Source organism: Microcaecilia unicolor, chromosome 3 (assembly GCF_901765095.1).
Source record: "Microcaecilia unicolor chromosome 3, aMicUni1.1, whole genome shotgun sequence".
In the NCBI taxonomy this organism is placed as follows: Eukaryota; Metazoa; Chordata; class Amphibia; order Gymnophiona; family Siphonopidae; genus Microcaecilia; species Microcaecilia unicolor.
In genome coordinates this window covers 74,772,549-74,797,667 of record NC_044033.1, presented here as the reverse complement: position 1 = coordinate 74,797,667, position 25,119 = coordinate 74,772,549, and the positions used below count along the sequence as shown (strand labels likewise).

The 25,119-nt window shown below is 44.9% G+C and overlaps 1 protein-coding gene across 1 annotated transcript in view; it reads left to right on the top strand.

The window, feature by feature from the left end:
• FLVCR1 (feline leukemia virus subgroup C cellular receptor 1) overlaps positions 1-25,119 on the top strand; it is a 123,626-nt gene that overhangs the window by 53,516 nt on the left and 44,991 nt on the right. Inside the window, 2 exon segments of the mRNA XM_030196048.1 lie at positions 9,652-9,697; positions 9,700-9,754. Coding sequence (XP_030051908.1) covers positions 9,652-9,697; positions 9,700-9,754 — 101 coding nt within the window.

Sequence of the window (25,119 nt, the reverse complement as noted above, 5' to 3'; positions counted from 1 at the left end):
CTTTATTGCTTTTTTTTGTTGATAAATTTTAACATTTGTATTTCATTAGTAACCATGTATTTAAATATTTTGTAAGCTGCTTTGGGCCCAAAAAGGTCAGATACAAGTGTGTAATTGTAATCTGCATAGAACCAAAAGGTAGATAATGGACATTAAGATATTTTATTATATCACACTTACAATTGGTTGTTAATTGGAGGGTAACAAGTGACATAGAGTTAAAAGGGTGTATCAGTCCACAACCAGGCCAGTGCTGCTATTCCAGGTGTGGCTTAAATTTGTCCTTATTAGCATAGCAGGATTCATGTACAGGGATTCAAATTTTCTTAATTACCAGAAAGGCTTAAGCAGTGTAATCCTTTCTGTCCTTGGCAGGGCACTTACTGGTAGTTAATATCCTAGTCAGAAGGGTGGAAGGCTTGAGGCAGTTTTGTAAACTAGACAGGATTGCTGTTAAATGCCACAAAAAAGGGAGAAGGCTAACCGACAGCCACTGAAGGTTAAGGAGCAGAGGGACACCAATATAAAGGTATAGGATATTCATTCCCTATCAATCAAGTAGCCTGGGTGAAGTCCAGCTTAAACATGAGCATTTGCTTCTAATAGTTTGTTCCTTTTTTGTTAACTAGAACATTTGTCTGTTCTTGCCAGTTTCTGAGCCTCCCTGGTAGTATTTCAGGAAAAACATACCACTGAGGTCTTGGACCTGCATTGGAAGTGGTGGGAAAACCAAGAAGCAGGACCTGCTAAAACTTCTGAAATGTACATTCTTTAGTTTGGGGGGGTTTGTTTGGGTTTTTTTGTTTGTTTTTTAGAAGTGCTGATTGAAGTACTGCTACAAGGATGCACACTGCAGAGGAAAGCTTGTACTTTTTAACTGGATTGGGAGGCAAGGTTTTTTAGTCAGCTATTGGGGAATGTAGGGGTAGCTGAATGGCTGGAGCAGAGTGCCGAGAACCAAAGAAGTCAACGTTCAAATTCCTCTAATACTCCATGTAATGTCAGGCAAGTCACTTAATCTTCCATTGCCTCCTGTACACATTTGAGATGATGAGCCCTTTAAGGTAGGAAAATGTCTCCTGCACCTATATATAACCTAACTTGAACTATTTAGATTTGCCCTCACAATATATTGAGACTGATTATTATTGATGTAGCTTTCAAACAGCCATGTATGAACTTGAACAGCGCTGTCCCTATGTTTGAGCTGTATAACAGAATGATTTCTTTTAAAGAAAAATAAGAACAGTGTTCTGAGCCTTTCCTCTGAGAGGAGGTATGAACTAAACTAAACCTACAGAAAAAAATAGTTTATAATAATGTGACTCTGGGCAGATATATCATTGAATCAGAACACAGTTGTCAGCAAAAGCAACACAGGGTGGGGGACAAGGGAGAGAACTTATCTAGACTGCTTTTTATTTATTTATTTATTTTATTTCTCCAGATCTCAGAAATAAGCTCTTACTTGTCTGGCTGCATTGTCTGAAAAAATGGGTGTTAACCCCTCCTACCAGCAGTTGGAGGTAAAGGGGAAAAGTCTCTTCCACTGAATTCACTGGTATAACCTGCTGGTGCTCAGCAATGTTGCCAACCCTCGCTTATTTCCCGTGAGTTTGGGCTTGTTTTTGTTTGTTTTGGGGCTTGTTGTAGAATGACCTAACAGCCAGATTCAGGACAGTTACTGAATGATGTTCACTTCCTACCACAGCCAAGTAAAATGTCTTTCTGTGCAGCACAGATTGAACTCTTAATTCACCAGTGAAGCTGGTTCTCCTGCTCAAGCACAGAACCAGCTTAGCAGTGGGGACCGTGCACAGACCAGAAATTGTTCAGTGTTGCTATCATTGTGAGAGTACATAACCAGTCCTGGGGAGGAAAGACTCCCGAGTACTCAGCCCCTGCTTCTTCTCACACCCTCCAGCCAAGGGATTGACAGCAGCAACCACGTACTCCATCACCTGGACCTCTGTAAATACAAGGAGCACCCACCTCTGCCCTGGGCAAAGGCTTGCAAAGTTCTAATACACTATTTTTGTCCCATGGCTAAGTAAGGAACTGGTTTTAAGTACAGCAAAGGGTATTGCAATGTGTGGAAAGACGATCACGAATTAAAAGCTTGGATCCAGCCTACCGTCAGCGATGACACTAAGGCCATATGCAAGTTTTGTAGATGTGAAATTTGTGCACAACATGCAGGTCTTCTTCAAAATGCAAAAACGGACAAACACATGATAAACTCAGCTGCTTGCTAGTCTATGCGACATACAAATATTGGCATTACTACAGTGAAATGGAAAGCAACCGTGCACCAACAGGAACTGAAACTATGCTTGTTTTATAGCCTATGACTAGGCAATATCCATTGTTGATCACTTATGTGAGTTGACAGCTGGTATACATAACAGACATCAAGCTTCACAAAACAAAGTGCAGGGTCTTAATTTGCATTCATTGTCATCAATACCAGACCAGTCCAGACCAATTGGTTATGTCCATCCACCAGTGGAAGGAGACGGAGAAAATATTCCCAGTTCTTCACCCTTTAAGATTATCGTGCAGCCTGGAATGCTCAATATTTTCTCTGTCTCCTAGCGGATGGTGAATGAATGTGCAGCTCCTCTTGATGATGGCTGGATAGCTCTTGTCCCAATTCAGCTGGGGATGATTGAGCAAGGTACCTGAATTTGGGTTTGTTTTAGATGATTGAGTGGTTCTAGGTCCCTCAACTGCGAGCTAGGGGGATACCCATTGAAACTGGGTCCCTCTGCTCCCCGTCTTTCTCATCTAGAGCCTTTGAAGCTTGATGGGCTTGCGTGTGACACTATTTACTTTTCCTTCTGGGCATGTTTGCTTTCTTCTGTTTTCAGAGTTATCTGCATTGGCGAGGTAAGATATTCTTTTTATTTCTTTTCGGAGCCTCTCAGTTAAAAAACAAAAAAAAACAAAGCAAAATGCTGCATCACTTTTAAGCTCCACTTTTGGACTCCAGTTTGTTTTTTCTTGTCTGGTGCTCATATGGTGGGTTTTTGGTTTGTCTTGGCATTGCCCCATTTTGACAGGCTTTTGGATTCTTTGGTCACAAGCCTGTTTTGGTTATCAGAGGCTGTGGTGTGCTCTCCTTTCCGTTGCCACCATTTCCAGTAGTGTTCACGGTACGCTTCTTTTAGGCTTCCTTCCCGTGCTTTACTGGGTGTTCCTGTGTGGGTCTGTCTTGTGACACACGTATTCTTCCCACTGGCCTGACTGGAGGGGAGAGTGTCAACTGCCGTAGGGGTTCCCTTCGCCGGTGTGTGTAGGAGGTTTGTTGCCTGACTGTGTGTAGTTCTCCCGCCTTCCGGGAGTTTTGGGGCTCCTGTTCCTGCCTTCAGGAGGTGTGGACCATCTTGGGCTGACAGCCTTTTGCTCTCTTTTCTTGGTGGATCTTTTTGTTGTACTTAGACTTGTGCTGCATCAGAGGTTTTCAATTTTCAACTTCTGGAGTGGCTGTGGCCGCTGCATTGATTCTTTTGCTGCATTGTTGCACAGTTTTTCCTTTTCCTGGTGTATGCTGTGGGAAGAAGTGTCAGTCGGTGCCTGCTGGGATGCCTCCTTGGCTGCCTTGGAGGATTTCTTCTCTGCGGGCCCAACGCTGATCCTTCTGGGCTAGGGCCCCTGGCTGTTTGCCAGACTTCTCTCTTTAAGGCACTCTGGTTCTTGGCTCTGTCGCATGCTTCTTTCTTAGCTGTGCCGTTTTCTACTGTAGTCGGGGTAGTGCTAGCTCTTGTTGCTGTTCGGGTCTGAGTTTCTGGGCTGAGCAAGCTTCTGCTTCTTTCTGGCTGCCACCTATTTCGTGGGAGGGCGCAGCTCTCTCTCCTTTTGCGATTAGCTCCGTTTTCTGGCTTTACACACCCACTGACTTTGTGGACTGTGGCAGCCTGTTTTGTCTCAAGCTAGCAGTTGTAGTCTGCCTGGTAGATATGGTTCTCGGCCTGAAAGGCGTGGATCTCTCGTGGGGGGAGGTACAGTGTGCCGCCTTCTGTAAGTCTGAGGGCCGTTTCTTCCTGTTGGGGGGAATACAGCTCTCTCTCACTCCCTTTGGTGTGCATGTGGAGCATCTCAGTAGGAGCCATATATGCAGCTAACCATGCTAGGTTTTTTTTGCCTGATCACCAAGGTGAAACTCCTCCTTGGCCCATTAGGTGGGTTTCTCTTCTTGCTCTGTGTTCGGCCCATCGCTACATGTCTCTAGATGGGTGGTTGGACCCCTCTTTGGAGGGGGAGCAGAGATTCAGCTTGGGTGTTGCCGTTGCTCCATCTCTGGACCATTGGTCTGAACTGGTCAAGTATTGATGACAAGGAAAAAATTATGTTCTTACCTGATAATTTTCTTTCTTTTAATCATAGCAGACCAGTCCAGATGCCCACCCTGTCTATATGTTTGCTCCATTGTTGCTTCTTTTAGGGCTCGACTCCTCCCTGTCAACGACTGAATCCATATTGGGCTTCTGAAGCGGGAGCCTTTTCAGGAAGACAGGATTCACCCTTGCTCTTCATGCCACTTTGCGATGCCAGTTCTATTCAGCTCTAGTTTGTGTTTCACTGATAGGGCTGTTCCTCCTCCTTTAAGGATCCATCTGCATGACAGATGGAAAGACTGAGTTCTGCCTCTCCTTGCTCCTTGATGAGGGATTTGGCTGGCCCTTAGTTGCTCAGTGCCCTGGAAGGTCTCCTACCTCGGTGCTCTTGGTTTCCGGTGACCTCTGTTTTCCTGTTTCCTATTTTCTTGTTTGTAGCAGTTGAGAGCACCATTGCTTGGCTATTCGAAATACTGAGCATTCCAGGCTGCACTAATACCTTTAAGGGTCGAAGAACCTGGGGCTGTTTTCTTCAGTCTCCTTCCACTGGTGGATGGACATAACCCATTGGTCTGCAATGGTCTGTTATGATTAAAGGAAAGAAAATTATCAGGTAAGAACATAATTTTTCCATGTGATTGCTCCCTGTTTGCTCGAAGAACTAGTGAATGTTGTGAAAGATGGACATTAGTTCAACAAACAACTCTGTTGACATGAGATACTTCAGTACTGCCTTTAGCAAAATTGTTTCTACTTTCCGTGGCCTAATTGATCTTCAAGGTGAAACAACTGATGCTATTGCTTCTCCAGTTCTGGAAATTCTTAGAATGCTGAACATAATTTCAGCAAGTATATTGGGATAAGAACTGACAGGTGCAGCGTTATGGTTGGCAAACACCATTCAGTGTACACCATCCTAAACAAGTTGACTGATTAACAGCTGGTTAAATGCATGTGCCGTTCGCTTCAGCTATACGCCAGCAAAGCTGTAGAAAACTACCTTGGCATCTAGAGTTTTTAGTCGGACAATTGTATTCTGGTTTTCCCAAATGCTCAGCAGCAGAGATTATGCAAGCATATACAGGATATTAAATGATGGACAGGACCCATATAGGCTAGTTCAGCTATCCAACATCTATGTATAGCTGCTGCAAAACGTGTTCTGTCTCAGTGGAATGAACTGAAACTTTACTTTTAACTTGTGCAAAGTTTAGCAGAAATGTTATGATTATTAGCTTTTGTTGAATATGCACATTGATCCTGTCAACAAGCAGTTTCTGACACCAATACTGCAGCAGTTTTACAGAATTAACAGGCTGTTTCACTTGGAATCTGACAATTATTCGTGGATGCAAGACAATCTGCTGTCGTTCTTTCAATCATTAGTGTCAGTTTGGCATTTCTGCCATCATCCGACAAAGATCTTGTTGGTGCATTTGGCTGATTTATTGCTCTTCCTACCTTTTTTCAGCAGTTGACTTTGGAACAGGTTTCCATTTCTGCTTCAAGAGCTGAAACTTGATCAGACCAGAGTGCTGTATGTAAAGAACCATTGTTTGGGGTTCATGATTGAGACCGCAAAGCAATATTAAACAGGCTCCCACAGAACATAACTGTGTGGATATCTTTCAGCCCTTCTGTAATACTGTCTCAAGTAAAAAGACTGGCCAAATACCCCTCACCTCAACAAACTGACAACAACCATAACAAAGGAATAACCAACACGCAGACAACATAACAGAATGGAAAAAAAGATCAAACCAAACACACACAAACAAAGAAACGACAACTAACAAAAATTCATACTACCCCAAACATAGAAGCCACATACCAAAAAATCCAAGTGGGTTACATCAACGCCAGATCCGTCGTAAATAAAACAACAGCAGTAACTGACTGGATCACATCAGAAAACCTTGAATCTAATCTTCATCAACGAAACCTGGATCCATGATCAAAAGGACCCCGTAATCCTTGACTTATGCCCTCTAGGATACAAAATCACTCACTGGAACAGAAAAGAAAAGAGAGGCGGAGCATAGCACTAATCTATCGATCCCGCTTTACAACCGATACCACTGCCGAGTCCATAACAGGGTTCATAAAATTATATACAGCGAAGCCCCGGGTACATGACAGACCTCATAGACCTACCAACCAGAAACACAACAAGATCAGCACAAACTTACCTAAATCTCCACTACCCAAGTACTAAAGGACTCAAACAAATCAACTTATGCATCCAGCTTTTCTTACTTAAGCGCACAACTATGGATACGCTCTGCCAAAGATAATAAAAACAACGAACGACCACCTAAGTTTCCGGAAAGAACTAAAACCAAACCTGTTCAAAAAGGCATACCCCACCGACCCAACATAAAAACCTAAGTTCCTGCGACACTGCAAAACCAAAGACTGTAATGGCATACCTAACCCTCATCCCCCCCTCCCTAACTTCCTCAAATGTATCTACCAAAGACGAATCTTCTTTACCACAATAACACCTGTATTTGTTCATACCGCAACTGGCGAACACCGTTGTGGTACCATGTAAGCCATATTGAGCCTGCAAATAGGTGGGGAAAATGAGATACAAATGAAACAAATAAATAACCCCCAACTTGAAATTGCCTCAATCAGAATCCATAACAAATCCCTGCTTGATCACCTGAATTGTATCTTGTTTTACAGACCAGGCAACTGGGACGATAGCCAGGTCAAATTTCATGGAGTTCATCTCAAACACCTGTGCATCCAATTCTAACATACTAATACTAGGAGATATCAACCTCCACGTAGAAGATCCAAACTCTGCCAACACTCGAGAATGCAAGGATTCCTCCCACTCATGGACCTTAAATGGCCACACATGCAAGCAACCCACACCAAGGGCACACACGAACCTCATCTCATATAAACTGTCCACAGACCAAACCTAATAATAACTGATACTAATGGTCAGAAATTCCATGGACCGGCCAACTACAAACTAAACCTTTCACTAATTGGCGGAAGAAGGGCTCACACCATACACAAGAACACAAAACCTACAGCACAAGAGGCCAAATAGACTTGAAAACATTCTGGCAACCAAATATATAATAGCGAATGGACAACACAAACGACGCCATACACTAACCTCTCTAACTGGGCAAACCTCTCAGAGTAAAAACTAAACTGGCTACCATAAAAGAACGTATTGGCGTTCAAAATCTGCAACCCGGATCCATAAAATCATCTACGGTGAAAGCCCCGGGCGACCTGACAGACCTCATAGACCTACCAACAAGAAACACAATCGGTCTCATGACATAACCTAAATCTCCACTAACCCAAGATGCAAAGGACCAAATACAAACTAACATATGCATCCGCTTCTCCTACATCAGCACACAACTGTGGTAACGCACTAACCAAAAGCCTTGAAAACACGTACGACCACACTAACTTCCGGAAATCACTAAAAACTAACCTGTTCAAAAGGCATACCCCGTCACCCCAACTTAGATGCCTAAAACTTGCAAACAGCAACAAACCAAAGCTTGAAACAGACATTGCATAACACTTCCTCTCTTCGAATCCCCAACATGTCTATAACACGTGACCTTCTTAACCACTATAACTGTTTGTACTTGTTTCTCTACCGGAGGTAGACACCTCTAATGGAGGTGTCATGGGCTTTGTGGTTGATCAATTGCGTGGAGCAGCCATTCCCAGTCCAGTCCTCGGGGCACACCTAGTCCTATCAGGTTTTCAGGATATCCACAATGAATGTGCATGAGAGAGATTTGAATGCACAACCTACCTCAATCTTATGCACGTTCATTGTGAATATCCTGAAAACCTGATGGTCTAGATATGCTCCAAGGACTGGGTTGGGAATGGCTGGCCTGGAGACTCAAGTGGTGTGTCTGGCCTTAGTGGAATTCCTTCCTCTGCTTTGAGGGAAGGCAGTCTGGTTGATGATAGGCAGAGAGAGGCATCTAGTGGAACTGTGCTGTGGAGCAAAGTCTGTTCTCTGTTAGAAACAGTGAATAGACTTGCTCCATGGTGCAGTTTCACTATTGGCAGCCTTTCATAAGGAGCCAGTACTTAGTTTATACACAAAGACCCACATAGGTTTTTTTGTTCGATACCAGACAAATTGAATGCCATAAAATTACAAACTGCTTGATGCAGAGGCAGAAACTCCAAAACACAGTCTTAGAGGTGTATTACCACAAACTTTACTAGACTGGACTTGACATTTTTCTTTGTTGGGTTGGAGTGCCATCAGACACCCTACTCTTCTGTTTTTGCTTTGCTACCTGAAGCAGACAAATGGATTCACCTTTCTGATCATCTCTTCGTGCTATTCCACAGCCCTTGTAAGGGCCAGGTGGCCTCCATGGCCACTGTTGTGCATTGAATCTATCTTGGTAGAAATCGGCCAACGCCTCCAAGTTTGAAAGCCACTTGATGAGGGTTCAGGCGAGTCTGTAAGGAGGTGATGTCATTACTCCAATTGTTTTATGAAGCATTACAGATTGTACAATGCCTCGCCAGGGCTTGCTCTGACTTTAGCAAAGCTGTTCTCAGGGGGGCTTTGTCTTCCCTGCCCAGTAGTTTCTGCTAGAGTACATACCAACTTGTTAGATCAGTGCAGCCAGATGACAAAGAAGGTGAAATTGTCCTTGTAATTTTCTTTCCTTTAGTCGGCTGCACCGTTCTGAAGCTCACCTTTGGGAGTTTAACGCTTAGGGATCTCGGAGTGCTCTGCTTTCTCCTTTAGTTAAAAAAAAATAAATAATAATGAGGAAGCACTGTGGCAATCCATGGAAATAGGGTAATGAGTGCCTCTCTGGTGATAATGCTCACTGGTTATCATTGCAGCCACAGTCATTGATGGGGCATGGGTGTGCATTACAAAGGGACCACCTGCTACTTTGGCAGATGCATACTGGAGGTTCCTTCAGCACCAGCAAGTTATACTAGTGAGTTCACTGGAAAAGACCAATTTTTTTTTTCTTTACCTCCATCTGCTGGTTGGAGGGGATAGCATCCACTTGTTCAGAATGGTGAACCCGACTAAAGGCAAGGAAACTTAGATAAGGCATAATTTCACCTTGGTGGTAGTTAAACCATAAGAAGGATATTACATTAATGTATACCAAGAAGAACAAAAATCTTCAAGATTACTGACTTAGGTTACTTCTGATGGCACATACTGCTTCCAACTCTGCATAAGATAGTAACAGGAGTCTATCCATAACAGTATTTATGAACTTATGAAGGAGCTGCACCTTGACCATTAACCCTCTGATCCATGTTATAGGGAGAAGAAGTGAATGCTGGGAGGATTGGGCTGACACTGGTTGTGGCTGAATGGTGGGTTCCATTATCTGTGGCTTGTGGCTGGATTACACGAAAACCTACAAGTATGTAAATGTTTACACTATCAGTTCTTAATATATCATAAAGTGAGTTTATGCGCCTAGGCTTGGAAGCAGTAGTTATATACTGCATTTAAGAGCAGTCATTCATGCGTGAAGGCAGAAGGTGACATCACTTAGTTGCTGAGATAAGTTTTATAGGTATTTCTGCAGTTAGAGCTGTGCATAACAGAACAAGGATAGTGGTATTCTGTTTGAAACTGACAGGATGATGTGAGATATACAATTTATTACTGTCCTGTATCAGCCCTCACAAATATTACAGTATGAGTTTGTGGGTTTTGGGGGAGTTTTTTTTTGTTCAGTAACTGGTTTGGTCCTAGCTCGTATAAGAGATTTTTCAAGATACAAGACACATTTATAGATTTTAAAAATAAAGCACAAGTTGACAGGTCTAATCATGTTAGTTACAGGCTGCTGTAAACATTACAAAGCTTGTATGAAGCAAATCCCACTCCAAGTACCTGATGTTAAATTTGATGTGCTTATTTTGTTAGACACAAAATGTAAACTCTGCTGTACATGTGCCATGCTTATTTTGATTCATCTTGGTTCCAAAGCCATTGAGAGTACCATCACTCAGTTTAATTGAACCATTATTCTATTTGGTGACTTGAATTATTTTTTGTCTGCTCTGGTTCAGGCCAAGTAGACTTTAGGTAATAGTTCAGGTTTTGTTTTGATATTGCTGCACACACACCAAGTGGAATGGCAAACAGCAAAGAAGTCTGGTAGAGTTCTGAAGGATTTGAAGTGGATGTGAAGCAGAGCCTGGGAGGTCAGTCATGATGTAATTGGCATATTCCTTATCGTCCTGCAGACTAGTCCAGGATCTGCAGACTGGATAGGCTATATGGTCTTGATCTGCCTCCATTTTTCTCTTTCTGTTTGCAGATGTTGTATCCACATCATCCAGCAGGTGGAGGTAGAGACTATCGAGTTGTGCTATATTCTTAGCTCTATGTGCAGCTCCTACAATTCAATATTTTTCAGTCTCCAGTCGGTGAAAGGCATTTGCTCTGCAGCTCCTGTACTAGTCAAGGAGGCTACGCTCCTGGTCCAGCTGGTCAACTGGCTTCCAGTAGAGCACAGGATTACCCCACAGATCATAAGGGGCAGTCTTGTGAAGTCTCTTGGTCTGTACCCAACCCTCAATGGCTGCTTGTCCCTCAGCTCTCATCCGTCTGCCTGCTAAACACACAAAAAAAGAGAGAATGAGTTTTAAATGAAACTTGGATGTACTAATAGGATGGAACTTTGAATGAGAAGAATAAGTCTGGTCTTTGCCTAATTCCTCGGTGGCTCTTCCTCTGTCAGCAGCTCCTGTGTTGGCTCTCCTGAGTTTGCCTCGCATGGCATGATACTTTTGTTTTTCCAGCAGCTTGTTTACCATGGTTTGCTCTATCTGCTGCTTCAGTCAGTTGCAGTCATGGCAGCCTCCATAGAGGCCATAAATTGTTGCTCCTGTTGTGGAGCCAGGCACACTTCAGGCAAGCGTGCCTCATGCTCTCTCAGGAGTCTGGGGGGAAGGCACTTTGAGTGCTTTGCTTCAAATTAATGACCCAACTTCTACCACTGATGATTCCTCAGAAATTGCGAGAACAGTGGTCATTTTGAGCAGCAGAGCTAACTCCATTTCATCAGGACAGACTTCTGCTCTAGTTTTTATGCTCCCTGATATGAATGCTTCTGCTGTTAAGGAAAAGTCATCTTTTTTCTCACCAGAATTTGTGGTGTTTAATGTACCAAGCTTTTCTTTAAAAAGTGGTCATTCTTCTCCTGAAGTTTCTCTTCCTCAAGCTTCTTTGCCTCAAAAGAGACCTACCTTTTACTAAAGCTTAGTGTGTGTTAAATGCTAAGAAACCCATAGGTATAAAATGGGTTTCTTAGTATTTAGCGCACTTTGTTAAGCTTTAGTAAAAGAGCCCCTTAGACTTGAATGTTCATTCTGTAGTTTGCCCAGACCACGTTTCCTATGTTCTAGGTCATCTTTCTTGAGAGAGCCATTATTCCAGTTGAGTAAGGGGATGGTCTAAAGTAGAGACTTACACGGGGTTTGCGGGAATCCCGCGGAACCCGCAGGATTCCCGCAGGGATGGAAGCAGTTCCTGTGGGGTTCCCGTGGGGATGGAAGCAGTTCCTGTGGGGTTCCCGTGGAAGTGTATGATGCACTTACGCCAGCCTCTCACCTACTGGTAGACATGAAGCGTCTGTTTATGCTTTCCAAAAATACTAGGACTAGGGGCATGCAATGAAGCTACAAAGTAGTAAATTTAAAACGAATTGGAGAAAAGTTTTTTCACTTAACGTGTAATTCAACTCTGGAATTCGTTGCCAGAAAATGTAGTAAAGGCGGTTAGCTTATCAGAGTTTTAAAAAGGTTTGGACGGCTTCCTAAAGGAAAAGTTCATAGACCATTATAAATTGGACTTGTGGAAAATATTTGTGAGATAAGCAGCATAAAATGTTTTGTACTCTTTTGGGGATTTTGCCAGGTATTTGTGACCTGGATTGGCCAATGTTGGAAACAGGATGCTGGGCTTGATGGACCTTTGGTCTTTCCTGCTAATCGGGATTTAATTTCAGCAGAGTGAGAGGTTCCTGATACAGGTCTCAAGGTAGGAAGAGCCTTGGCTCACCACCTCCTATTCTTGGCGCCCTGAGAAGAAAGAGAATTTCCAGCAACCCAAGATTGATTCCTTGGTGACTACAGTCACTAAGAAACTGTCCCTATTGAGGGAAATACAGCTTTCAGAGAACCTACAGGATCACAAGCTGAAAGTGGCTCAGACACGTCCTTTGAAATGGCAGGTTTTAGGGCTTTAAGCTTTTGTATTTCCTTTGTAGCCAGGACCCGTCTCTTGTGCCATTAGAATGCTACCACTACAGATGCAGATCAAGAGGATCAAAATCAGCTACATGATGCTCAATTAGAAGCTGATCTGGCATGTATGGTGGATGCCTCTTTATGATTTGTTATGAGTCCTTGTGTGTTTAATGGCTCATCTTTCTTGACCCAGAGGCTCATATGATTGAGCCATTGATTGGCCAACACGGCATCTAAATTGAGACTGGTGACATTCCCCTTTAAAGGCAAAATGCTCTTTGGAGAAGATCTTACTAATTTGGTTAGGGAATTAGGGGTATTGAGCCGCAGAGCCTTCAGAGAATAAGCCTAAGATTTCTTCTCATTCTGCTACTTCCAGGTCTAAATATAGGGATGTTAAACAATACAGATCAGGATGTTCAAATTATGGCCAGTTTCTGTATTCCAGTCTAGAGTGTCCTCCTCTTGGTCAGACAGGAAATCAAGTCCCAAATAGCTCATAAGTGACGTTTGCTCAAGCCAATCAGTGGTGGGGTCCAGGTCTATTCCTTGGGGAGGGGGGGCACAGGAATAGGAGGCTGTCTTCAGACTACATCACCTCCAATCAGTGGGTGTTAGAAATCATCAAGGAGCGCTACACTTGGAATTCTCCCATCCTAGCACAGTTTTTTTTTTTTATTATCTCCCCCCCCCCCCCTCCCCCCCCCCCGTGTTGTTCTGACCAAGCACATAACGCTGCAGTTCACGGTAGCATATTTAGAGATCTGGGAGCAGTGGTTCCTATTCTGAATGGGGTCTAGTAATATATTCCATTTACATCATAGTTCCCAAAGAGACTGGCTCCTTTCGGCCTGTGCTGGATTTCAAAAGTCTAAACTATTGTCTTTTTTTTTTTTTTTTTTTTTTTTAGTTTCTCATTTCAGGATGGAGACCTTTAAGGTTGGTGATTAGCCTCCGTGTGAGCAGGTAAATGTTTATCAGCTCTGGATCTTGGAGGCTTATTTTCACATTCCAAGCTTGCTTCATCAAAGCTTCCTGAGGTTTGTGATATTGGGACAATGTTTCCAGTTTCAGGCAATGCCATTCAGCTTAGCTATCGCTTCACAAACCTTTTCCAAAGTCGTGATAGTGGTTGTAACCTTCCTCAGAAAGGAAGGAGTTCAAGTATGATCCTGTTGGATGATTGACTTATCAAGTGTCATCTTTCCAAGACATCTTGCAGGCAGCCTCCAGAGTAGTTCACCTCCTTCAGCCTCTAGGTTGGGTGATCAGCTCTATGAAAAGCAGACTCACTCCTTCACAATCTCTGGAATATCTTAGAGTAATGTTTGACACAAAGCAAAGTATTTCTACCAGATCTCAAGATGAGATGCTACAGTCCCAAATTTGTTGTTTTCTGCTGCAGTGTAACCTTGGAAGTTTGTGGGCAAGAACTCATATAAGACCTCTTCAGGAGTCATTCCTGTTGTGTCGGGCCCCTTGCTCTTAAGATTACAAATTACACCTCCCTTAGATGCACCTTGCCAGATGCAGTATGAGTTGATGGTTAACTTCTACAAACCTGCTCAGGATTCCATTCTGATCACAGATTAGGTCATAGTGTGGTCTAGTGGTTAGGGTGGTGGACTTTGGTCCTGAGGAACTGAGTTCAATTCCCACTTCAGGCACAGGCAGCTCCTTGTGACTCTGGGCAAGTCACTTAACTCTCCATTGCCCCATGTAAGCCGCATTGAGCCTGCCATGAGTGGGAAAGCGCGGGGTACAAATGTAACAAAAAAATAAAATGAATGCCAGACTGTCAGGTTGGGGGAACATTGTCAAAATCAGGTAGCCCAGGGAAAATGGTCAAAGATGGAAGCACCTTGGTCAATCAGTCGTTTGGAGGTCAGGATGATTTGGAAGGCTTTTCTGGTGTTCACCTCCCTGGTCAGGAGATGGTCAATCCAAGTCTCTTCAGACAACAATGGTGTATGTCAACAAGCAGTGGAGACTTGCAGTCTTCTGTTGGCCTTGGAAGCCCTCTTCTTTGTGGAGTGGAGAAGTAGCTTAATGGTTAGTGTAGTGGCTTGAGAACCAGGGGAGCTGGGTTCGATTTCCACTTCAGTTCCTTGCAACTCTAGGCAAGTCATTTAACCTTCTATTGCCCCAGGTACAAAATAGGTACCTGTATATAATATGGAAACTGCTTTGATTGTAACCACAAAATGTAGTATATCAAATTCAATCCCCTTTCACTTTCCTTTTTTCTGTGGCACACATTGCAGAAGCACAAGATAGGCAGATTTTCTCAGCAGATATGACCTGGATCCAGGAGAATGGGAACTTTCCCCACAGATCTTCCAACTCATAGTTAATCATTGGGGGCTGCCAGTTATGGACCTGATGGTTACCAGGACCAATGCCAAGATACCCTGATTCTTCAGTCATCGCAAGAAACCAAGTGGGCCTGGATGCATTGGTATAGACTTGGCCCCTGGAAGGCCTTCTGTGTGTATTTCCTCCTCCTTCCAGTGTTGTCCTCCCTTGCGTTGCATTGCTTTACACCTGCGTCTGGTGATGATAGTGGCTCTGGATTGGCCAAGAAGGCTGTGGTATGCAGATCTGATCAGACTTCAAGTGTCTGTCTTTGCACCAAGAGAGTTTGAGGGATATACTTCATTGGGGCCCAGTTCTGACGGAGAATCTCTCCCACTTTGGTTTTACTACCTGGCTCTTGAAAGGGGTTCTATTACCACTCTTCTTCAAACAAGAAAACATCAACTTCTGTGATCTGGAGAACTTTTGAAGGTTGATGTGCTGAGAGCTCTTTCTTTCATTCCACCATTCCACAAATTCTTGCTTTCCTGCAAGAAGGTCTTGAGAAGGCTATCCTTAAAATACAGGTAGCAGCCTTAGCTTGTTTTTAGGTTCATTTACAGAGTTCTTCTCTGGTGGTGCATCCTGATGTCTGCTTTTTAAAAGATGTTATTTGCCTTTGTCCTTTGTTTTGTAAGATTTGACCATAGTGGAATCTTAATCTAGTACTTCCATCTCTTTAGCACTTCCTGTTTGAACCCTTGAAGGAATAGACCCTTAAAGATCTTTGCCATAGAAAAAGACTGTAAGGTTAATTGCTGTGGCTCAGAGTGTCTCGGATAGTCAGGCTGTCTTGCAGAGATCTTTTTCTTCGCTTTATAGAGGCTAGGTTCTTTTTTTTTTTTTTTTTTTTTCTTTCCACAATAAATGTTTATTAACGTTTTGAGAAGGGTACACCAATACAGAGACAGAGCAAATATTCTTAACCATCCGTAACACATCAGATTCCCCTATATGCCTATAGCAGTATACATGATTCAGTTTCTCCTTCATTATTCCCCCCCTCACCTTTCCAGCCCCCCTCCCCCTACCACCCCCCTCTCTCTCCCTCCCTCTAATCATTGCCCAAGATATGATCCAGATGAACCCATTCAACCGCTTTAGGATCAAACTTCCTCAGCCGGCGGTCAGTTAGTTTTTCCAACTCCCCCAACACTCGAACCTTCAGCAACCAAATGGAAACAGAAGGCCCATTGTACTGTTTCCAGTGAGCTGCTAGCACTATCTTTGCTGCAGCAAAACACAGTCACTTAAGTCTTTTTTGCCATTTCAGACATCTTAGGTTCCCCCAGCCTAGGAGACACCATTTAGGATTGCAGGGGCATTTGATCTCCAGAGTGATTGCCATCAAGCGGGTTAACCCTTCCCAATACTCCTGTGTTAGGCAACAAGACCACCAGATATGTAAGAAAGTGCCAGTTTCTTCACCACATCTCCAACAGAGATCCATAGACCCTGGAAACCTTTTTCTTAGCAGCTCTGGTGTATAGTACCATCACATTAAAACTTTAAATGCATTTTCTTTGACTGAAACACGTATAGAAGATTTTTCTACTTCCAAGCATTTAGCTTTCCATTCATGAACACTCATTTCACACCCCTCTTCCCATGCCCTCATATATGGAAACTTAACAAACCCCATCCCCTCTAATTAGGCAGTAGAAAAGAGTAATAACTCGTCTAATCTTCCCCACAGAGAACCATAAATTCTCCAAATGCTCACTGTCATCCTGATCCACCCTCATCCACCCCCTATCTAATATGTAGTGTTTCACTTGCAAGTATGGGAAAAGGTCTGACAAGGGCAGCCCGTATGCCTCTTTCAGATCTTCAGATGTATGCATTGCACCCCCATCTAGAAGGCCCTTAAACCTAATCAATCCCTTATGTGCCCAGGCGATGTATGTCTCCCGCCCAAGCCCTACCTGAAAGCCTGGTTCTTGCGAAATGGGTGCAAATGAGGAAGGCAATCTAGAACCCCTCAACTTGATTTTCAGCCTGCTCCATAGTAATAACAAGTGGGATATGAACAGATTTACAGTCAGCTGTTTGTATTCACAATGTGAGAGGGAGGCCCAGAGTGCAGCATTGAGAGATATGCTACCCACAAAGCTCTGCTCTAGGGTTTTGATAGAGGACGGAGATCCCTGCTTCCAAGTGGAAATAAACTTCAACTGAGCTGCCCAGTAATACCTCTCCAAGTTGGGCACACCCCTCCCGCGCAGTTCCTTCGGGCCCCACATCACCCTGTTAGCCAGCCTCGGGGATCGTTGACCCCATATAAAGCCAGAGATCTCTGATTGAAGATGATCTAGGTCTACCCTGGGGACCAGCAACGGCAGGGACTGAAACAAAAATAACAGCCTGGGTAAAAGGTTCATTTGTACTGCGGCTATCCTGCCCTACCAAGAGAGCCATCCCTCCCGCCATACTCCCATCTGTCTCTTAAACTGTTGATCAGGAGGGTGTAATTCAGGACATATAGTTTAGACAGATCTTTGGGAATTTGGATCCCCAGGTATCGAAAGCTTTTGCCAGCCTTGTGAAATAAAAAAGACCCTAGCAGTCTCTCCTCTTCTGCATCCGTAATTGTGATTCCCATTAATTCTGATTTATCATAGTTTATTTTAAATCCTGAGAGTTGCCCAAATTCAGTGAGTTCTTGAATCATAATGGGTAAAGTCAGCTGTGGTGCATTGACATAAAACAGGATGTCATCTGCAAATAGGGCAATTTTATGTTCCACCCCTCCAAGCCTAACCCCCCCTAATATCGCCCAAAGCTTGTATTTTACTAGCAAATGGTTCAGTGGACAAAGCGAACAATAAGGGGGAGAGTGGGCACCCTTGCCTCATTCCTCTACCAATCGAAAAAGGTGAGGCATATCCTCCATTTATTTTCAATCGTGTAACTGGAGCTGCATAGAGACTCCGGAGCCAACCAATAAATTTAGGTCCAAATCCCATATATCCTAGTACCTCCCATAGTTATGCCCACTCAACCCTATCAAACACCTTTTCAGTGTCTGTTGTCAGCAGGGCTAATGAATCTGCTTGCCCACTGCCCCCCCCCCCCCCCCCAGAGGATGTGTAGGGTCCTCCGAATGTTATCCGCCACCTGTCTTCGAGAAATAAACCCTGATTGATCCTCATGAATCATGCGTGGTAAGACCCTGCTGAGGCGATCTGCCATTACTTTAGCGAAAACCTTAATATCCACATTTAGCAGAGATAAAGGTCTGTAGGAACCGTATTTTGTGGGGTCCTTCCGTGGCTTCAGGATCACAGAGATCCTTGCCTCGTGCATGCTCTCAGAGGGAATGAGCCCTCAAAGAGACAAGCATTCCCCACCCTCATTAACAGTGGAGTCAATTCACCCGCAAACAACTTATAAAACTTTGCTGTGTAACCATCTAGGCCTGGAGCTTTGCCCCCCCTTGAGGCCTTTTATCACCTTCTTTATCTCATCCCCACTAATCGGTCTTTCCATTTACTCGCTGTCTGGGATATCTGCTTCAGAGCTCCACCTATTAAATATTCACAAATTTCTTAAGGAGCTTCCACTCCTTTAGTGTATAGATCAGTATAATACCGGACAAATTGATCCATGATTTCCCAGTCTGTAAAGCTTATCACCGGGCCCCTTTATCTTGCTTATTGTGGACAAGGTCTGGCGCTTATTTAAATGCCTGGCTAGCATTCTTCCTGCCTTATTACTAAATTCATAAAATCGCTGTTTAGCCAGGTACCTGAGGTATTCCATACATTCAATTTGAAACTTTTGCAGGGACCCTCTACAAGCTAATAATTGGGTTACCACCTCAGGGTTCCTCCCTCTTTGATGCAAAGTCTCTAACCGAATCAACTCCTTTCGGAGCTCCAACTCCTGGGTGACTTTTTCTCTCTTTTGCCGCGCTTCCCATTTAATTAGGTGACCCCCTCATCACTTTCTTAAGGGCATTTCACAGGGTCCCCGTCCAACACGCCACCCACACCATTCACAAGCAAGTATTCTTGAATTACCTCGCGTATATCATTACCCACCACCTTATCGCCCAATAATGACTCATTTAATCTCCAAAAGGTTTGCCTCTTTTCTCCCCGTAGGCCATCAAACCATACCCATACCAAAGAGTGGTCCGAGGCATGTATACTTCCAACCCCAGAATCTCTCACATGGCCCCAGAGCCAAGGCCACACCAAAGTGAGTCAATGCGTGAATATGTCTTTTGGGCATGAGAATAAAAGGTGTAAGTGTGCTGCCCTGGATGTTGTAGCCTCCATATAACTAACAGATCCAGTGCCTGGACCAGTTTCAGCAGCTTTTTTCTATGGGCTAGGCTACAACTCCCGCCTCCCTTAGAATGGTCCAACGGGCCTGTTGTTAGATTGAAATCTCCACCCATAATCACATATCCCTCCACTAACTCCTGCAGCTGTTCGTGTAGGGACGCAAAAAAACTCCCCCTGACCCGCGTTAAGTGCATATAAGTTGACTATTAGGCATATTTTCAAAGCACTTAGCCTTCCAAAGTTCCATAGGTTTCTGTGGAACTTTGGAAGGCTAAGTGCTTTGAAAATGAGCCCCTATGTCATTAGTCGGCCCCCCAAGGTAGCCCTTGACTGCCATACATCTGCCCGTTACATCTCTGAATACTTCAGCTTTAACAAATGGAACCCCAGTTTTTATGTATATTGCTAATCCACACTTTTTTCCCCCCTGGATCTTCGTGGGAGTAACATTCAGTGTATCTCCTAAAATAAAGCAGATGAGCATCTCTTTTACGCACATGTATTTCCTGTATAAAGATCACATCCCACTTGAGCCGCCTTAGCTCCCAATATATAATGCTTCGTTTTCCTGGCTCATTCATTCCATTGACATTCCACGAACCCACTAATAGTTCTCTTCCCCCCACCCCCCTTCCCCACCCAACTGGCTTCTACCCTTATTAGCCAGTTCGCTCCCTGAGGAAATGTGTCTGGAGCAGGAATAGGTAGTTACTCATAGCTCATGCACCCCCCTCGAAAGAACGCTTCACTCAACATTCCACATTTTCACCAATATTCATCCCCACACAAAACCATTCACTCTCCTTAGCCCAAATCACTCATACCTGACCAACAGCCATACTCCCACCAGTTCAGCAGAGTACAAAAGGAAATGTCTATTCAAGTCCCCTTGAGACTTTCAGAGCCAAATCACAACCCAGTCCAAGGTACTATCATGTAGCCGTGCTCGGTCCCGCCTGGTTGCTCGAGGGCGCCCTTTTCCGACCTCCCTGCACTTTCTGCCATGCCGGCTGTGTAGTGGTAGAGGGGCCCCGGCTCCCAGGCGACCCCCCCACCCTCTTGATCCAGTAAATCCGTACACCCCAACTCTCTCAGGGCTTTCCACGCTCCTGCAACAGTATGGACCTTCTTTGTTTGAGAGCCCAGTGTAAATTGTAATCCAAAGGGAAACAGCCAATGGTATCTGGAGCTCGCTTTTTGTAGATAGCCAGTTACCTCCCAAAGCTGCTTCCTTCTCTGAAGAGTGGCCCTGGCCAAGTCTTGATAGATCTGTATCTTGTAGTTGTTCCACACAATGTCCCCCATAGTGCGTGCCCTTCTCCACACCTCCTCCTTCACTGAGAAATTATGGAAACAAACTATTATGTCTCTAGGCAAGTTTCCCCTCTGGGGTCCTGTACTCCTATGGGCTCTGTCCAGGGACACCAGATTTTGTGTCGGATCTCCAGTTTGAGCCTGTCCAGTTTGCAAGACCAGGGCACAAATCTCTTTAATCAACTTTGCACAGTCTTTATATTGGTCACCCTCTGGGACTCCTTGAGGCCTTCTTTTTTTCCCTAAAGTTATCATATGAACCAGTCTATAGATCTGCTTTTCTTCCAAAGACTGGGATGATCAGTTCTCTTCCTTGAAACTTTTGGATATCGAGCAAGCATTGATGAGATGTTTGGAAGTAACAAAAGACTTTTCGTCCTCTCTGTCTTGTCAAAAAGGGCCAAGCAGCTTCCAAGGCTTGCTGTTTAAAGGAAACTTTTTCTTCATACATTCTAGCGGGGCATTCTCCACCAGCTGACAGGCTCATTCCATTATGTAGCTTCCCCCTATTGCAGAACCTGTGGGATAGTTGTGTCCATCAACCAGCAGATGGAGATAGAGAAATGAAAATTGAGCTGAGACATCGCTTGGCATCCAGTCCAGCTCCTCAGTATTTTCTGTCTCCAGCAGGTGGATGGATGCACTTTTCAGCCTCTGCTCCTGGCCTAGTTGGTAAACTGGTCCCCAGTTGAGCTTTGTGGGTGGCTTGAGTCTGCAGAGTCATACCTGGAGGTATTCAGATCTCTATCTCTGGCACCTTGAGAATTTACTTTTTCCTTCTCTTCACCTCTCCCCTGTTTCCTGTGAAGCTTTCCTTTTCCAGCGCAACAACCTTAAAACAAAAATTTTAAAAAAAGGGAGGAAAGAGGATTTCTGGAAAATGTGGGACAGAGTATCAGTCCTGAGCTTTCTCATCTGTGGTGAGACTTGTGGAGACTGCGAACTTGGGAGCAGCTGGCAGTGGTAAGTCCGACTAAAGTTTGACTCAACTGCTTGAATGGCTGCAAGTTCTGCTTGATGCAGAGGAGGGATCCTCATTTACCACTTCGGACACATTGTAACACAGTAAATGACAGCAGATAAAGACCTAAACGGGCTATCCAGTGTGGCCAGCAGTCATACTCATTATCAAGTCATGATAAAACCAACAATGAATTTATCCAGTGATTGTTCCAGCCTTGTTTCCAATCTTGGTTCCAAGCATCTAGGTCTTCGGATCCTCTGTTTTTCTGGTTCTGACTTTGTCAGGCCAGCCCTAAATGGCTCTTTTAAGAGCCGTTCTCTGCCCTGACTTGTCGGGGTGCCCCAAAGAACTCTTTTCAGAGCTGCTCTCTGATCTGGATCCTGTTTGGCCTGCCCCTAAGGACTCTCTTCACAGCCAGTCTAGTCTTCACAGAATGTGACTTGCCTGCTGCCAGCCAGGGCCTGCCTAGCCTTCGGGTTGGGAAGGAAGTGTAGACCCGACTGCAATCTGAGGGCTCACCTATGAGCTCAGGCTTCAGCAATTGGCCCTTCATCTCCAGCAACTCTGATTCTGTTCAGGACCACCATCAGCACCACAAGCCTTGGCGTTTCCAGTATTGGTCACCAGTTCGGTTCTGGTAGCTGCATCCGCAGCACCAGTAATCAGGCTCGTGGCTCCTCCTCGATATTATGGAGTCCCTTAACCTGTAGAGGTTTTATCAGCCAATGCCTGATAATTTTCTAACTCAATGTAAGGGACTTTGCTTCTGATAGGGCCCAAATGACTTACATCATATCCTTGCTGTCGGGCCAAGCCCTTGCATGGGCCTCTTCACTCTGGGAGTGAATGACCCAGTGCTCAATAACCTGAATAGTTTTCTTGAGCAGTTCTGGGGGATCTTTGAGTACCCTTCTCCACCATCGCCAACTCCAGGCTCCGCTCATTCTGCCTCGCCTCACCCTATGCTTGGAACAACCTTCCTGAGCCCTTACGCCAAGCCCCCTCCCTGCCCGTCTTCAAGTCTTTGTTTAAAGCCCACCTCTTCAATGCTGCGTTCGGCACCTAACCCTTACCGTTCAGTGAATCCAGACTGCCCCAATTTGACTGCCCCTATCGGACCGACCGTTCACTTGTCTATTAGATTGTAAGCTCTTTGAGCAGGGACTGTCTCTCTTTGTTAAATTGTACAGCGCTGCGTAACCCTAATAGCGCTCTAGAAATGTTAAGTAGTAGTAGTAATCTAGGAAGGCCTCCTCTACAGCTTCCAAGCTCCTTAAACTGAAGCAAGGGTCACAAATGCTTGGAAATTGCATTGGGGCCACATTGGAACAATGAAAGCCTTGTGGCAATCTTCTGGCAGGGGTTGGTGCCCAAAATTAATGATGAACTGGCAGGACAGGATCTTTCTATGGCAGTGGATGACCTCATCTGCCTTTTTCAACCAGGTAGACATCTGGTTCCAAGAGTGGATCCGGGAACAATAATTCTGGACGGTTCATCTGGCGCCTAGTTTCCAGCGAGCCGTGTGTCCTACAGCCAAGGACGCTACACGTCCTGACTCCAGGGAACCCATGCAAGTGGATCTTTCGTCTCTTTCAGAACAGGAGAAGGAGCGAGACCAGACTCTGAATTTGTGTGTCTATTGTGATGAGAGAGGACACCATACTCTCAAATGTCCTAGCAAGTCAGGAAACTTTCAGGCATAACCCTGGCTGGGGAAACAACACTAGGTTCCTCTCCTGATTCCCCGCACTCAATTTGTAGTTCCAACTTCATTAAAGTTGGACCAGGAACTGACAACCACCGAGGCCTTCATTGACTCCAGAGCAGTGGGGGAACTTTATTGATGAGGCTCTTGTTCAACATTACAAAATCCCTACCCAGGATCTTCCTAAGGCTATTCCGTCTCCTTGGTGTATGGGAATATTCAGGGACATCTTAAAGCCAAGACTGTTCCCCTGCACTTAAGAATTGAGGCTCTCCATAGGGAGGCTATTGTTTTGTGCATTCTTTAGATGTCAGTAAACAGTATCATCTTGGGGCTATTCAGGCTACAAAAGCACAATTCGGTAATAGACTGGGACAGTGGGAGCTCATGGCTTGGAGTAAGCAGCCTTGTCAGCACCGTTGCTTAGATCCTGTTTCTCCCAAGTAAAACGTCCCTAGACATTACAGAGATGGGTACTTCTGATGGTCTACCTCAGGCCTATATGGCTTATGCCAACATATTTCCAAGGATGGGCGGGACAGATTGCTTGTTCTTTTGGCCGCTGTCTGTGACAGGGTGCTGGGCTCGATGGACCCTCTGTCTGTCCCAGCATGGCGATGCTTATGTACTTATGAAACAAGAATAAACTCATGGTTCACTCTCACACACATGAGGTGTAAGGGGAAAAGTCTCATTGTCACATGGGCATACTGTACTTCGTAATTTGCACCCACAATGTGAAGAAGCCCTTTTTTTTTTGTGACTTGTATAATCATAGACAAAAAACCCTGTCTCCTTATTCTTATTGTGACAATGCGTCAATTCAATATTCAAAACCGAGTAAATGAACTTTTTATGATTTTTTTTTCAATTTTATACAACACTAGGAAAAAAGCCCGTTTGTCAGAAATGAAACGGGCGCTAGCAAGGTTTTCCTCAGAGTGTATGTGTCTGTGAGAAATGGATTGTGTATGTCAGAGAGAGAATGAGAGAGAGAGACAGAGTATGTGTGTGTTTGTGTCAGAGAGAGAGAGTGTGTGTGTGTCTGTGAGACTGTGTGTGTGAGAGAGAGGGACAAAGAGATAGAGGCCCATTTCAGTAGGAAGCGGGGGGAGTCCTTCAGGCACTCGTCAAAGTCCATGGTAACCTTCATGCTGCGCCGGGGAGGAAGGTGACAGGCAGCTCGTAACTCCCCGGCCTTTGTCGCTCCCTCCGCTGCCACAAACTGTTCCTGGGCCGAGCTGAGAGGACACCGGGATCCTTTACCCTGCCTCCTCTTCCTCCTGCAGCATCTGCCATGGGGACGGGGAGTGGAGGGGAGTCGGGCAGGGAGTAGAACCAATCAGAGGCTCCAGGAGGACGAAAGGGCTGAGTCCGCTGACAGGGAGAAATGTGAGAGTGGCTCACCCTATGCCGGATCGCCCTTTGTCCTATGCCGGCCGCGAGGGGGTAGGGGTAGGGGCTTGGGTGATGCACCATGGGGGAGGGGGAAGAGGAAGTCTGCAGTTATACCTGAAGCGGGGGGAGTCCTTCAGGCACTCCTCAAAGTCCATGGTAACCTTCATGCTCCGCCGGGAAGGAAGGTGACAGCTCGTAACTCCCCGGTCCTTGTTGCTCCCTCCGCTGCCGCAAACTGTTCCTGGGCTGAGCTGAGAGGACACCGGGATCCTTTACCTCGCCTCCTCTTCCTCCTGCAGCGTCTGCCATGGGGACGGGGAGTGGAGGGGAGACGGGCAGGGAGTAGAACCAATCAGAGGCTCCAGGAGGACAAAGGGGCAGAGTCCGCTGACAGGGAGAAATGTGAGAGCGGCTCACCCTGTGCCGGCTCTCCCTCCCTTCTTCTTTTTGAGTTGTTTGATAGGTGCATGAGGCGTGATTGCATTCCGTTGC